General features: G+C 45.1%; 2 protein-coding genes across 8 annotated transcripts in view; both read right to left on the minus strand.

Moving 5' to 3' along the window:
• LOC144768106 (tyrosine-protein phosphatase non-receptor type 6-like) overlaps positions 1–14,574 on the minus strand; it is an 848,841-nt gene that overhangs the window by 149,976 nt on the left and 684,291 nt on the right. The window lies entirely within an intron of this gene.
• The window catches only part of LOC144768104 (tyrosine-protein phosphatase non-receptor type 6-like), a 269,710-nt gene that overhangs the window by 149,976 nt on the left and 105,160 nt on the right, over positions 1–14,574 (minus strand). For 4 of the 7 annotated variants that reach the window (XM_078651506.1, XM_078651510.1, XM_078651508.1 and 1 more), the window contains 2 exons: positions 9,329–9,451; positions 9,050–9,244 (listed from right to left, as the gene is read on the minus strand). In XM_078651506.1, the coding sequence (XP_078507632.1) occupies positions 9,050–9,244; positions 9,329–9,451 (318 nt within the window). Of the gene's footprint in view, positions 1–9,049; positions 9,245–9,328; positions 9,467–14,574 lie in introns of all 7 variants that reach the window. The other 3 variants (XM_078651509.1, XM_078651505.1, XM_078651504.1) reach the window with 1 other exon arrangement.

The raw sequence follows: 14,574 nt of genomic DNA on the forward strand, positions 1-14,574 counted from the left end.
GCCCCAGAGGGCCGACCAAACATTCATGCGCACTTAGGAGGGTGCCACCACCCCTCCCCGTGCAGCCCAGCCTCGCCCCACAAAACTGCCCAGCACAGAAAAATAAAATGATAAAAACATTGCGTTATTTTCATTTTCATTTTCCTTTTTTGCTATGCTGAAAGGCAGTGGGGCGACGCTCTTCCGCCATAGCCGAGGAGCCGCCTCTGCATGTAGTATGTGGCAGTGCCATAACTTTGCGATTGCTGTGTACTTGCTTGTGGCCGCTGGCTTGAGGCTTTAACTTTCATTTCCAGCAGCGCCAAGGGGGATTTCTTGATGAGATGATGTTGCAGTGTTTCTCAGTGAAGGCGACAGTGTGAACACTTTGACATTTCCACGAGTAAGAAGAAGTGGACTAAATAAAAATGACTTCTGCCCTTTTATATGAAAAAAAATAATAAAAACGCACATTCACTTCCCTTTTAGGCTCGCAGGGCCTCGTCTCTTCTCTCACTGGTGGTAGAGGGCACTTCCCCATTGGCTCCTGACACCCTGTGGCTCAACAGTCCAGTGACGTCATGGAGGGGAAATATAGTAACCGTTAGCCGAAATATTCGTTTTCTGCTCATAGTTCAGTGGCACCGACGCACAGCAAATGTTTCCTGAGCCCCAATGCTGGCAAAGATGGTGGACCTTTCCCCTTTTTGTGAATTGTAAAACAATCTGTAATTGGTGTGCAGAGTGCCCCTCACAGCCTTAGGCCACGGTGCCACTGCACCTACTGCACCATAGATAGCTATGCCGCTGCACTGGCCTCAGCGATCACTCAAGGGATCGCTGTCCTTGTCTGTGATAGTTTAGATCCAGTAACCTGGCGACTAAAGAGGTCTGTAGGCAGGGCACAAGTCCTAAAAAAAAAGTGGGGGGACGCTGTCACCGGAAGTGACATCATAACAGGAAGTGACGTCACGAAAGGTGGCTTTGGCCGGGGGGACGGTGTCCACCCTGTAAAATAGTGGGTGGACACCCGCGTGGTACCCCGACTCGAGCCCTGTCTGTAGGGAACGTCCGGACAGCGGCTATGCGGGCTGCCTTCTCTTCCTGGGGGATTATACGGGATATCTGCCTGCTTGCATTCAGTGCACTCAGTGGGCTGCGCCTCTGTCACTACTGGGTGGGCCTTAGAGAGACCCGCCTCACCAGGCGCTGTATCCTATAAGAGAACTCACTTTTCAAGCAGAAACAACTGCACGAGGTTTCCCTACACTGCTTAATTTGAAAGAAAAAAAAGAGCCAGGGACCTTGTCAGGAGGCCACCACCGTGTGTACCAGCCATTTCCACTAACTGCGCTGCCAATAGACAGTACCAACACAGCTACTAACCATCACACTGCTGCGAGTGTGACATTTCAGACTGTTTGTGACCCCAAAGCAATAAGAATGGCTTGGGCTGCTGGTATTTGTTGTTTTTAATGTATGTGCTTATTGTTGTTTTAATTGCACAAACAGCGCCACCGTGTGGCAACTGTCAGAAGTGCCAGGGTTGACAATTAAGTGCCAGTGCCGAGCACCGGAAACCACAGGCTCAAATTAAGCACTGGTTTCCCATAGAGGCAATAGTGCCATTCAACACTTTCCGAACAGGTGCCAGCGCATGATAGAGGGTCAACCCCCCTCTGCCTCGCCTATGTGTCAGCGGTACCAAGTGCTGTACAATCCTGGTAGGTTAGCTCAGTTGGCTAATGGCCCTGGTGCTGACAGTTATGTGCAGTCTATAGGCAACAGGATTCAATCCACGTAAGGTAGAATTTCCAGCTGAATTCGAACATTATCAACGCACTGCGAGTGGTTCCTGACTTAATAGCGGCAACTAGCGCATTTTTAAAAATTCCTGATTTGGTATTTGATTTACTTTTTATTTTGCTGCATTACCCCCTGTTTTTAACTCCCAGCCCCCCATCTGCATTTTAAATGATTGAAACCCACCGCTGTTCGGCGGGCCCTCTTCCCGGCTTCTGATCGGTCCGTGGCGGCCATATTGGGCGAACCTGGGGACGCCTGTCGGTGTCATCTGTGATATCGCGCGCTTTAGTCGTCAGAAGGACGCTAGAAGGCTTTAAAAGGAGGGAAAATTAGGCGCTCTTTCTTTCCAGCTGAATTCGAACATTATCCACGCACTGCGAGTGGTTCCTGACTTAATAGCGGCCACTAGCGCATTTTTAAAAATTCCTGATTTTGTATTTGATTTACTTTTTATTTTGCTGCATTACCCCCTGTTTTTAACTCCCAACCCCCCACCTGCATTTTAAATGATTGAAACCCACCGCTGTTCGGCGGGCCCTCTTCCCGGCTTCTGATCGGTCCGTGGCGGCCATATTGGGCGAACCTGGGGACGCCTGCCGGTGTCATCTGTGATATCGCGCGCTCTAGTCGTCAGAAGGACGCTAGAAGGCCTTAAAAGGAGGTCATGCTGACGCGCAGCGGATACGCGCAGCGGGGACGCCGGATTTCCGCCGGAGTTACGCCTGAGTTCAGCCCGTCTGCGCCCGTCTGCGCTGAGGACGAGCAGGACGCAGGACACTCTCGGTTATTACCACAGGTAACCCATCACTATTCCCTTTTTGAGATATTAGCTTTTAAGCCATCTCATTTGCCCTGTACTCACAGGTTTTCTCCGGAGGGGATAATGTACTCCTCTATTTGTCATACTTGTAAATCGGCTTTGCTACCCCCGGTCTTTCCTATAAATAGCTCTATGAATGCCTCCTTATCATCTGGGGACACGACAACTAAAATGGGATTCCTGGTTAACGCCAGGTCTCTCATCAAAAACAATATCGCGTTCCATGAGTTCGTTGCGGACAGACAACCGGAATGGATGTTTGTGACAGAAACATGGGCCTCCGAGTCGTCGGGCCACGATCTACTGTTGGCCATTCCTTGAAGGCTTCAAATTGCTACGACAGGACAGACTTAAACGTAGAGGGGGGGGACTTGCCGTTTTATGTAAATCCTCGCTGCCCTGTAAGATAAAATCCTTGTCAGTGGCTTCGGATCCTTTTGAGGCACTCTACTTCTCTATTCTATGTGCCCCGTCTGTTTCCTTCTCCGGTATACTTGTGTATAGACCCCCCGGTCCTAGAGCTGCTTTCAGTGAGGACCTTTTGAGGATCCTGGAACCTTACTTTGGCAAACCCCATCTGACAATACTAGGGGATTTTAATTTCCATTTGGAAAATTTGACGGACACAGATACAGCTGGGTTGTTGGACTCATTTGGAGCATGTGAGTGTACCCAACTGGTGAAGAGCCCGACTCACCGGGCGGGCCACATCTTAGACGGTATATTTACCAATGATTCTAGACTCTCAGTGGGTACTCCGGTGCCTCTAGTTTGGTCAGATCATATGGCCGTACCTTTTTCGTTTGCCTATGCTCCGGCAGAGTTATCTGTCCTAACCACTAGTATCAGTGGTGCGAAAAGGAGTTTTAGGAATATTACCAACGAGGCCCTTGCTCCTTTTATAGAAATGAGGAATTATTTTCCTCTGAGAGATGTGGACGAGGCAGCCGATGGGCTGATCAATTCCATCACCAAAGCTGTTGAGGAACTGGCCCCTCTATCTTATCGATACTCGGCGCGCCAGAAACCCTCTGCCCCATGGTTCACAGAATCACTAAGACTCCTGAGGCAAAATTGTAGAAGACAAGAAAGAAAATGGAGGAAGACCTGGGATCCTATTGAAAGGGAGGCACATAAGCGTCTGTTAAGAGACTATAAAGCGAGTGTCATCTGGGAAAAACAGAAGTTCTTCTCTGATCTCACCACCTCCCTTACATCTTCTAGGGAGCTCTTCAAGATCGTGGACTCCCTCTGTTCCCTTCAGGTGCCTGATCCTGTCGTGGGCTCGCAGGAGCTATGCGACAATATCTCGGAGTTTTTCCATAAGAAAATTGAAGATATATGTCTTGCTTTGGAAACTCAGAGGAATACCTTAGGGGAGCTTTCTCTTCAAACTCTGGTCAATTTAGAATCTCGGCCAAAAGACGCCCCCAAGAGTCTCATTCATTTCCCGCCACTTACCCTTGAAGGGCTTGAGCTCTTGCTGGATCGGACCAAGTCATCATCGCCTCTTGACCCGTGCCCTCTGAAGACCCTGAAGGAATGTAGGGCTTCTCTTCTTCCGCCTCTCCTGGAAGTGATGAACGGAGCCATAACTCAAGGCATCTTTCCATCAGCTTGGAAAAGGGCGATAGTGAAACCTCTTCTTAAGAAGCCCACGCTCGACCCGGAACAGTTGAAGAATTTTAGACCTATCTCACTGTTACCCGCCCCCGCAAAAATGCTTGAATCTCACCTGAGTCTACATCTATCTACCTTTCTGGATTCGTTTGGGTTTCTTGATAATTCCCAGCATGGATTCAGAAAGGCCCACAGTACGGAGTCAGCTCTGACTATGGTTGTGAATAATATCCACATGAAGGTGGACTCAGGCCAGACCACGGTGTTGGTCCTACTGGACCTCACTGCAGCATTTGATACCCTGTCTCCCTCTATGCTAACATCACGCTTGAGGGAGGCAGGGATCGCGGGCCCGGCCTTGAACCTTCTGCACTCTTTTTTACACCTTAGAGAGCAGAGAGTCATGCTTGGTGAATTCCTCTCCCCTGCTAAATCCCTGCAGTACGGGGTGCCACAAGGGTCAGCCTTGAGCCCGACCCTATTCAACATTTATGTGGCCCCCCTTGCGAGGTTAGTAAAATCGCAGGGGATGGAGGTTGTGTCATACGCCGATGACACTCAAATTATGGTGTCACTGGCCCACTCTGCTTCCACCTCCGCCACCAACTTCAGGATCTGCATGCAGACAGTCTCTGACTGGATGATTCAGAATTCCCTGAAGTTGAATGGTGAAAAAACTGAGATCCTGGTCTTTGGCAAGGACCAGGATATTTGGTCTAGTGAGTGGTGGCCGGCAGCTCTGGGAACTTGTCCTTCTTCTTCCCAATCAGCTAGAAATCTTGGCGTAATCTTTGACACTTCACTGTCCATGACTCTTCAGGTCAATCGAACAGTGGCTACCTGTTGGGGGGTCATTAAAATCCTTAAGAGAATTCTTCACTATCTCTCTCCGTCAGCACGTAAGCAGACGGTGGTTGCATTGGTGGGTTCCAGGTTGGATTACTGCAACGCGCTTTATGCAGACTCCAACAAGGGACTCATCCAACGCCTTCAGGTCGTACAGAACGCGGCTGCTCGATTTGTTCTGGCGCTTCCTTATGTATCTTCTGCAAAAGCGGCCAGAAGGAGCTTGCATTGGCTCCCTATACACCTGAGGATCTCTTTTAAGATCTTATGTCTAGCATACAGAGCTCTTGCAGATGGGCCATTGGATCCCCTGGGTTCCCTTTTGACTCGCTACATACCTAGCAGATCCCTCAGATCATCGGAGATGAATCTGCTGGTGGTCCCCCGTGCCAGAAGGGTACGCTGGGGAAGCAGAGCATTTTCCATTGTGGCCCCTAGACTGTGGAATCCCCTTCCCCGGAGATCATGACTCAACCTTCTCTGCCCCTTTTTAAAAAAGCGCTAAAAACCTGGTGTTTTATCAAGGCCTACCCATTGTGAGAGCACATTTTTAAAAGCTGGTTTCTTTATTTGGTTAGGCGCCTTGATGCCCATTGGGCTTAGTAGCGCTATATAAATCTATTTCATATCATATCATAGATCAGCGGGTTAGGTGCCTTCTGCAATGATCTCTGTGTCACCTGCAATGTATGTGTGCGTGAGAACCATAGTCGATGGGTGTCCACGGGTCAAAGTACAAATCCTAGAAGGGCAGACTCAGCGTTTCCATCCAACCACAGCTGATAAAATGTGCGTTATACTTCTGGCAAATGCAACTCCTATCATTCAAGAGGCAATTCCGGGTTTGAGTGTGATGACGTTTTTGAACTGACCTGCCCAATAATGTTGTCAATCAAAATGTCCGGCTGTGCAGAAGAAGAAAGTGCTGGAAATTAAAACAAGTGAATTCAAAACCCTTCCTGATCTGCCCTCACCCTGGACTCGTGTTGTAGGGTTTCTTGCCAGGATAAGAATATGTATTTCAGTGCCCCTCAGAAACCAGGAGCAGTTCTTGCACTCCGTTTTACAAAGGTGCAAAACAACCGAAGTGAACAGGCCGCAGGAGGAGAGGCAAACCTGTGAATTTGGCATCAACACCAACATTTACTTTTGTTAACTTACTAGATTTAGATGTAGATCTCTGTAAAAAGGCTCTGCACCCCCCTCTCACAGAAGGGTGGTAGGCCGGACCATATGCCTAGCTATCTTTCACTATGCTCTGGGCAGTGGTCGTCACACTTTTTAATGCATCACTCCCCCCCCCCCCCCAACCTCTGTGGGGGAAAAAAATTATTGGAGTCCCCCTCAGAATTTTTCACAATTATTTCTATTAAATTAGCAATGTTTAAATATGTCTAGACTTTAAACATTGCAGTTAAGTTCTGTTACAGTTTTAAAAATGCAATCAAATACATGATTGCCAAACATACTATTCTAGTCAGGCAGGCCTTAAAAATGTGTAAAGGTATCCAGAGGGTGATTATTAGAAATGGGGTGGTGGTTTTGAAGAATATTTGGAGTCCCTTCCCTATTGACACATACTCCTAGCCAGGATATAAATGACAAAAGATGTTAGTGATGGCCAATCACAGAGCGGCTTACTGCCGCTTGTTTTTTTTCTGCTTAAAACAAGGCACAGTTATCAGTATCATGCTTCTTTTGGCCAGAGCCAGTTGCTCCCCCCCTTGCCTCCACCCTCGGAACACTTGAGGCCCCCCTAGGGGGGCACCCCCCAGCTACCCCCAGTTTGAAGACCCTGGAACTAGGGTAAGTACAGGCTCGCCGGACCATGGTGGCAGGGAAAATCCCTCATGACACCAAAACACTTTCCAATGATGCTGCAGTAAGACAGGAGCCGAGGGAATGGCTCTTTAGAAATTACTGAACAGGAGGCCTTTCCATAGAGAGATCAGGAACTCTGTGTGCGCTTGTGGGACTCTCAGATACACAGGTACCATCACCAAGCAACTGTTGTGACTTTATCACCGGATCCTCTTCCTGTACTGTGTCGCTCCAAGAAGTCAACTCATCAAAGATAATACATACCAGAAAACACATCACTCCTACATTTAAGAAATATTTATTTGGCCCAGAAGAAGGTGTCATGGAAACATGCCGTAACCCATGATTCTAGGTCTAGGGGACACAGAACATGTGTGGAAAAGATGCGACATGCGACAATATTTTTATGCAATCTGACATTTCCCCTATGCCGCCTGGTCACGGATCTGCTCTTCATTACAGAAGAAAGTCATGAGAGCTGAAGAGTGAGTAGTATCTCGGTGAGAGTGAGTACTATCTCGATAAGAGTGAGTACTATCTCGATACGAGTGAGTACTATCTCGATACGAGTGAGCACTATCTCGATACGAGTGAGCACTATCTCGATACGAGTGAGTACTATCTCGATAAGAGTGAGTACTATCTCGATATGAGCCAAGAACTGCGTTTATTCACGAACTGGCCTGGGGCAAGGAAGACTGAATCAAGTGATCATGTGAGACAGACTGATGTTACATCTAATGCGGAAGTGACGTATTTACTTACAATTACACTTCACATTTAATGCTATACACAGGCAATCCTCTATCTGCGAAACACTATCGACAATTCATCGGTTAAGCCCTGTCTATTTATAGTGCCAACATATGAAATATTATTTGAAAAAAGGGAGCCTGGGATCACCAGAATTGTGACGTGTTTAAAATAAAACTTCAAGCTGTGCAGGCTCTTGATGGTCTTCTTGCGTCCATATTGGGAGTCTCCCAAATATGATAATCTCTTCTGCATTTGAAAGATTATGGCCACTTGCAGCATTACCCACTGACTGACATTTTTCTTTTGATAAGGAAATTATTTACTCATAAAATGTTAAACGGGTTATTGCATAATAGGGTTTACAACCCAACAAGACATCATCAACACATTCCAGAACACCTATTGTTAGTGATTGTTTTTGCAAGATTGGGTTAAGAGACTAGGGGGTAGATGTAGGTTAACCACATCAGCGCGGCGCAGATTCCTGCGCTGTGCTGAACGTTGTAATGAGCCTATGGGCTCATGACGGAACGGTTCCGTCATGAGCACAGCTCAACCGACGCTCATGACGGAACCGTTCCGTCATGAGCGTCGAAGGGGTTAATAGTATTTACCGATTCGTAAATACCGAATTTTACCGATTCGGTATTTACGAATCTGTAAATGCTATGTAGCTAAAAATTCGGTAAAAATTACCGAATCGTTAAGATTCGGTATTTACCGAGTCGGTAATACCGATTCAGTAATTGCCATTCATTCCTATGGGCCTAAAAATCTGTAAATACCGATTGAGTAAAAGGGGGAAAACATTGAAGGGTGGCAGGGTGTCACTTTGACAACCTGTTGCACCCCTCAATTGTTTATGGGTGCACGTGTTGCAGACATACATGCCCTAAGGGCATGTATGTCTGCAACATGGCACTGAAGCAATTTGCATTAAAGTTCTTTTTTTTTCTTTTCGTTATTTACCACCAACTTGTAGTTGGTGGTAAATAACGAATCCTAACATGGGATAAGCACTCATTTAAGTGCTCCCTACATTAGGAATTCGGTAATTTACCGAATCTGTATTTAAGAAATCGGTAATTTACGGATTCCTTAAATTACCGATTCGGTAAATTACCGAATCCTTAATTTCGGCCCCCTACATAAGAAAAGCCTATAACCAGTCGGTAACGGACGAAATTCGTTAATTTCGGCCGTTACCGACCGGTAATGGGCCACCTTCATCTGGCCCAAAACCTTTTACTTTCCACTGGTTGTCCCCTTGAAGCCTGGCTAGAAATATTTAGACTTGGTAGATCTTCGGCTTGGAATGATATGATCTGCTGCTTAACAAGAGCCATGCAGGTCAGGACTAGAGAAGGATTAGGAGTCCTGACCTCACTCGAAGCCACTTACCGCTCGGAGGTTGGGTCGGAGCAGTTCACGGGGTACTTGAGCTCGATCAGGGTGCCATCCTTGTCCTGCAGGCTCCCATACTCCTTCGTGTAGAACTCTAGCAGCTCGGCGAGGGTGGCAAACGTCTCGCCACCATATAGGTCATAATAGTCCCCCGTGTTCTGAATGCGTATGTGGGTAACTGTGTCGCCCACCCTGGGGAGGTGTAAGGAAAGGGTTAGTGGGGAGAGGACATAGCAGCAGGGGAGGTACTGGATAGGAGAGGGACTCATTCCTCACCTCACAGACAAGGAGAAGTCACCCTGGGTTTTCCGGCTTGGTCTGACCAGGAAGCTGCCATGGACCCCTCGGTTCTTCAGTAGCGCCTCAGCATCCAGGCCGCTGATGTCGCGATGAAACCACCTGGACACAAAAATACTAGGGGGAATCAGAGCTTCCAAGAATAAACACTGGATAATTTACAAAGCACTTCCATCAATATTGTTTTTGCTATACTGTATGCTATACAATAGAGATTTAAATAACTTGACAGGCATTGAGGTGGTTAATTCTGTTGTTTACGTTGTTTACACCATCATTACTATTTTTGGGGTTCCAATCATGCTCTGCTGTACCACCACGGTTGTTCACTATACAACACCTTTTTTTGACATGAGTAGAGAGGGGTTGGTGGTTTGTGATTTTGTCTGCCCTCTATACTAATACTATACATCGAGTCGTAGTGAGGAAGTAAAGTTGTAGGAGGGAGCGGGAGAATTAGAAAGAAAACAGGAGGGGAGGAGAGAGAGGGTAGGGTTAGACGCCACCTACTTGCATTACACCTACACCAGTCACTTTTCTTAAAAACTTCTTCAAAAGGTTCACTTCTCAGGTGCTTCCTGAGAGTAGAATAGTTTGGGTTGTGATCTATAGGGGGGTGGGGGGGGCTAAGGCCATTCCAGAATTTCCGACCTAAGGACTCCACAGCTCCACCCCAAGTTTCCTACTTCTTCACTTCTGTTGGGTAATATAGTGATCTCATCTAACATAAGACAAACTGTTGACAATGGTCTTATCAGAGGTGGGTCATCCTCTTAAAACTCGAGCCAGGCTCGAGCCTCAAGGGTGGCACTGTGTCAGCTCGAGATCCCAGCCTATAAGAAGTCGAGCTTTCATGTGGCTTCTTCCTGCCAAACTTGCTCTACCCTCATGCACAGAGGTAAAACAGAACATTAATATCTGGGGTAAAAAGTGGAAAAAATAGATACCCACCCACCGGTGCTATTACATGTTAGCACGCCAAATACCAAGGCTGTGCAGTTTTCAGTTATCGACTACCAGACATTCCCGGCCACTTAATCTCACTCTTGCAGGTTCCTGCTTTCCCATAGTTATGTTTTTTCCCACGTTCTCCTTATTTCCCCTATGTGTGTTTTTCCTTCTCTTGCTCTCAGGGAATGTCTGATGAAGAAAAATAAGGGCTGGTCCCCAAAGATGAGTGCAGGTGGCCCCGGCTCAAATAAAGCACTATAACACTCCAATGTAGATGTTGCCTGGAAACCAAGGTCAGCCTCATCCCTTTAAAGCCATACTCAAGCAATACTTAGTGCATCTGCAAAAACACAAATTGCGAAGAAAAAATATATAGAGTGACCCTAGCTATCTGAGTACTTTAGGGTCTGTACTTCTCTACTTCTGCTGGGTAATATATTGATCCCATCTAACATAGGAGTTTCTGGTATGCTATCAAGGCTTCTTTGAACTAGCTGATACAGGTTCTTGCACTGTAGAACTTCCTGGAATTGTTTAGATCATTAGTACACAAGTAACAAATATTACTACAAAGCAGAAGGACGTAAGGCAAAAGCCAACAATTACAGAAACAAAAACAGAAAGCATTGGCAAAGCCAACAGGTCTCACCTCTGGGACCTATTGGCTTTGCTGTGCAGCATGGCCAAAAAAAGAGGAATAAAACAATAATGCTGCCGTAACAGCGGCATGATTTTGTATGTGAGTGCGTGCGTTGACGTGTGCTCATTAATGTGTCGTTACGCATGCGTGCCTACAAAATGAAGCAGCTGCCATTTTTTCCATTTACAGAACCAAGATGGTAACATTAGGTAAAAAGCAACCTGGACGTTGGGGGTGAGTTTTTGCTGGAGTAAGGAGGGGATGCACACGAGTGAGAGAGCTGCAACACACCTGCACCCTCATGGAGAGCTTACTCAAAAAGAAAAAAAGAGAGTTCCCTAAAAGTGAACGGTGAAAGGATAGAAGCCAGCCAATGAGAGAGATGGTAAAAAGGCTATGATTCAGGATAGGGACAAACACAAGATGTATAAACCAGAGCAAGAAAAGTCACTGAATATGAAGCAAGCAAGAGAGAGCATCAATAAAGCCAATCCGTGGTACGCAATGGCCGGGGTGTAAACCCATGTAAGTTCTTAGTAATCCCACGAAGGGTCTTTTGCAATATAGGTTTGAAGCATAACTTTGGATATTTTGAGCAGAGTGGATCATTAAGGTAAGAAATGTGCTTACCACAGCCTGTTCTGAAGATTGGAAAGACCACAGAGAAAGAAAATATTTAGTATGACATTTTTTGGAGCATTTCAGGCCTTAAGTTAAGTAATTTGTTTATCTCTGCCTATCTAGAATAGAAATCTGGAAAAGTATAGAAACAAATCAGATATTGCCAAGTGATTCCTCTCATAGTGCTTAGTTGGTTTCATTCAAAGCTACCAAACGACCGAGTCACTCACGCATTCTAGAAATAATCACAATACTTTAAATTGATTTATTCGTCCTAAAAATATATTTTACTTCATGCTACAAGTTTTAACAATTATCATTTTATGAATAAAAATTGACAAACATATTACTAGTGTTGATAATAAATTGAGCGCTCAGAGAAGAACAAAAACGTCACCTATGGATATAATGTGAGAGGTACGTGATCAGTTGCATAATTGGTACTAGATAAAATTGTTTAAGTAGAAAATCAGTCCAAAAACGAGCATAGGTAAAGCCAATACATCACACATAGGCCACCAGTCTTTTGGATTTGTCAATGCTTCTTTTGTTTTTTACAGCTTTGACATAATTTATAGTTTGGGAATGCTGTGGGGCTCGCATCAATCTATAAAAAAAAAACATTGTCTAAAAGCAAAAATCTTTTTGGGTCTCAAAAGTATACATTGTTATAGTAGTTCCTGGCACTTAGGGGAACTACTTGTAGGGATGTCCTCCGTTTGAAAGGGCAGAGAGCCGTCACTCACAGTGAATTTAGCCAATGGGTGAAGTGGGCTGACCCATCGCCCTATGCTGTAGCGGGTGGAAGAACAATGTGACGGACACAAAAACAAAACAATGGATGAAGAGGCCTGGCTGAAAGCCCATATAAGTAAGCATATTCTATATTCAATGTTAGTAAAATCAAAAGGTCTTGGCTTACGCCAGAACTAAGTAAGTTATGTTGGACCAGTATAGCTTGATTCTTTTCAAGCTGTTCCTCTATAATTAACTATGTGCAAAGGGGAAGGGAAACCAAATATTCTTATAAGCACTGGGAGATTCTTCACAGGTTCATATTGTGGCCCAATAGGTTCCTCCTAGATAAACTGGGCACCGGTCCTAAAATACAGATGTAACTCCAAAGAACAGGGTTTCAGATGTGAGGGAAATTCTGGGCGCACTACTAGGTTAACGCACAAATGGATGCTTTAAGGCAGAAGGTGCGTGCAGATGAGAGGCAAAACCCTGTAACCCCTCACAATGTGTTTTGAGGACACATCAAGTAACAGATAAACAAAATTCTGCAGCACACTTGTAGAAAAAATTCAAGTAAAAGTGATGTCTCAATGGACATATAGTTCAAAGTTCATGGGCGAAGAAGTAGTCCATCAAAGTATCGTCCCTTCTTTTATTATTCATACATGAGCCAGCCGACACGTGTTTCGTCGCAAGAAACCACACTGTTTCCGCGACTCCTCAGGGTTGTAGGTGGATGATATGTTACCACAGGTCGCGGTGCCGGTGATAATTCCGACCCGGCTCCGCTCAAGACCGGGTAGTGTTGAAAATCGGAAAAGGATTGCACAAGTATGGATCGTAGTTATCTCCAGCAGTACTTTGTAGAAGAACTTGCTGCAGGTCTTATTTTTAGACTATTGATGATGGTCACTTGGTTCGTATCTTCAGAGCGTGAAAAAAGTAGAGACTTGCTTGGTAATAAGTCCCCGGAGTGCGGGGATGATACCGCGTCCACTCTTTCAAGTGCGCGTTTCTGTTCCGGGTGCGGAATACAGATGTGTTTGACTCCTTGCGTTTAAAGGGATTCCTCACGTCGAGGACCTAGTGTTTCGTGTATGCGTGAAAAAAGGGAAGGTAGTTTTGAGGAAAGGACAGTAATTTATGATAGTAAAAGTGCTCTTATGGAAAGCCTTGTTGAACCATACATCTTGGAAAAGGAAAATAAAGTATTAATCAGGGATAGGAGTGATGATCATTGTGGAGTTTCGAACCCATACTGTGTGGGTAAACCTGTTAGAAAAGGCATTTCAGTTGACAGAGGATTGTCTAGAGAAATAATAAACTGTGTTTTAATCTGGTCTATTTGAGATCCAACTTAAAATGCTAGACATGTAAGGTGGGTGTCAGTGAATTGGAAAATAATTGGGAGAGAAGCCGTTCAGCACTCACGCTGCATAAAAACATAATTGTTAACACCTGTCTTTTTAGGACGAATGAATTGATTTACAGTATTGTGATTGTTTTTCTTTCTGGAAAACTTGATTGACACACTTCATGTTTGATTAACAAACTGGGGGGTATACGTTTTTGTTGGTTTGTATGTTACACTGTCTAACTTCCTTTAGTTTTATAAGTACCCAACCCCATTCTGAACTATGACACCAATTTATATGGCATATTATCTCACAAAACACAATAGACATCTTCTGGCACTGGAAACTGCATAGTCATTCTTTTTTAAATCATCTTCTTACGCCAGTAGAGGTTCATCAAACTTCAAAGGTAAAGTTTTACTCTTTTCTGATAAGCTCTAAAGACTTCAAAAGAGACCTTTAAAACTAACAATTTTTCCCAAGCTAAACCCTATTGAGATATGTAGCACCTAGCAAATTAATGAAAATCCTGGCCCAGGACACCAAAGAGCTTTAGAAATAAATATGGGAAAAAAGAGAGTTGTTAGTTAAGTTGGAAAATCTGTTCCCTCTTACTCCCCTAGGTACAAAACCCAACAGTGTCAAGTTAGTTCTTACGTACACCTCTACTGTCACAGCTGATTATACCTGATGAGGGCCATCGTACAATATGAAAGGGGCCGAAACAGTGTCTGTCTGTCTGAGCTGTATCATTAATGTGGTTTTTATTCTAGTCATTCCGTCATTTGACAGAATGTAAATGTACACAATGACCAAGATAACTCACTGTAGCATGTGACCTTTCATGATTTCTGGCTATTGGTTTGCTCTCTTGGTGTTCTCTTTATTTGGTGTTTTAAATATATCGGTATTTGTTTGAT

Source organism: Lissotriton helveticus, chromosome 7 (assembly GCF_964261635.1).
Source record: "Lissotriton helveticus chromosome 7, aLisHel1.1, whole genome shotgun sequence".
Lineage (NCBI taxonomy): Eukaryota > Metazoa > Chordata > Amphibia > Caudata > Salamandridae > Lissotriton > Lissotriton helveticus.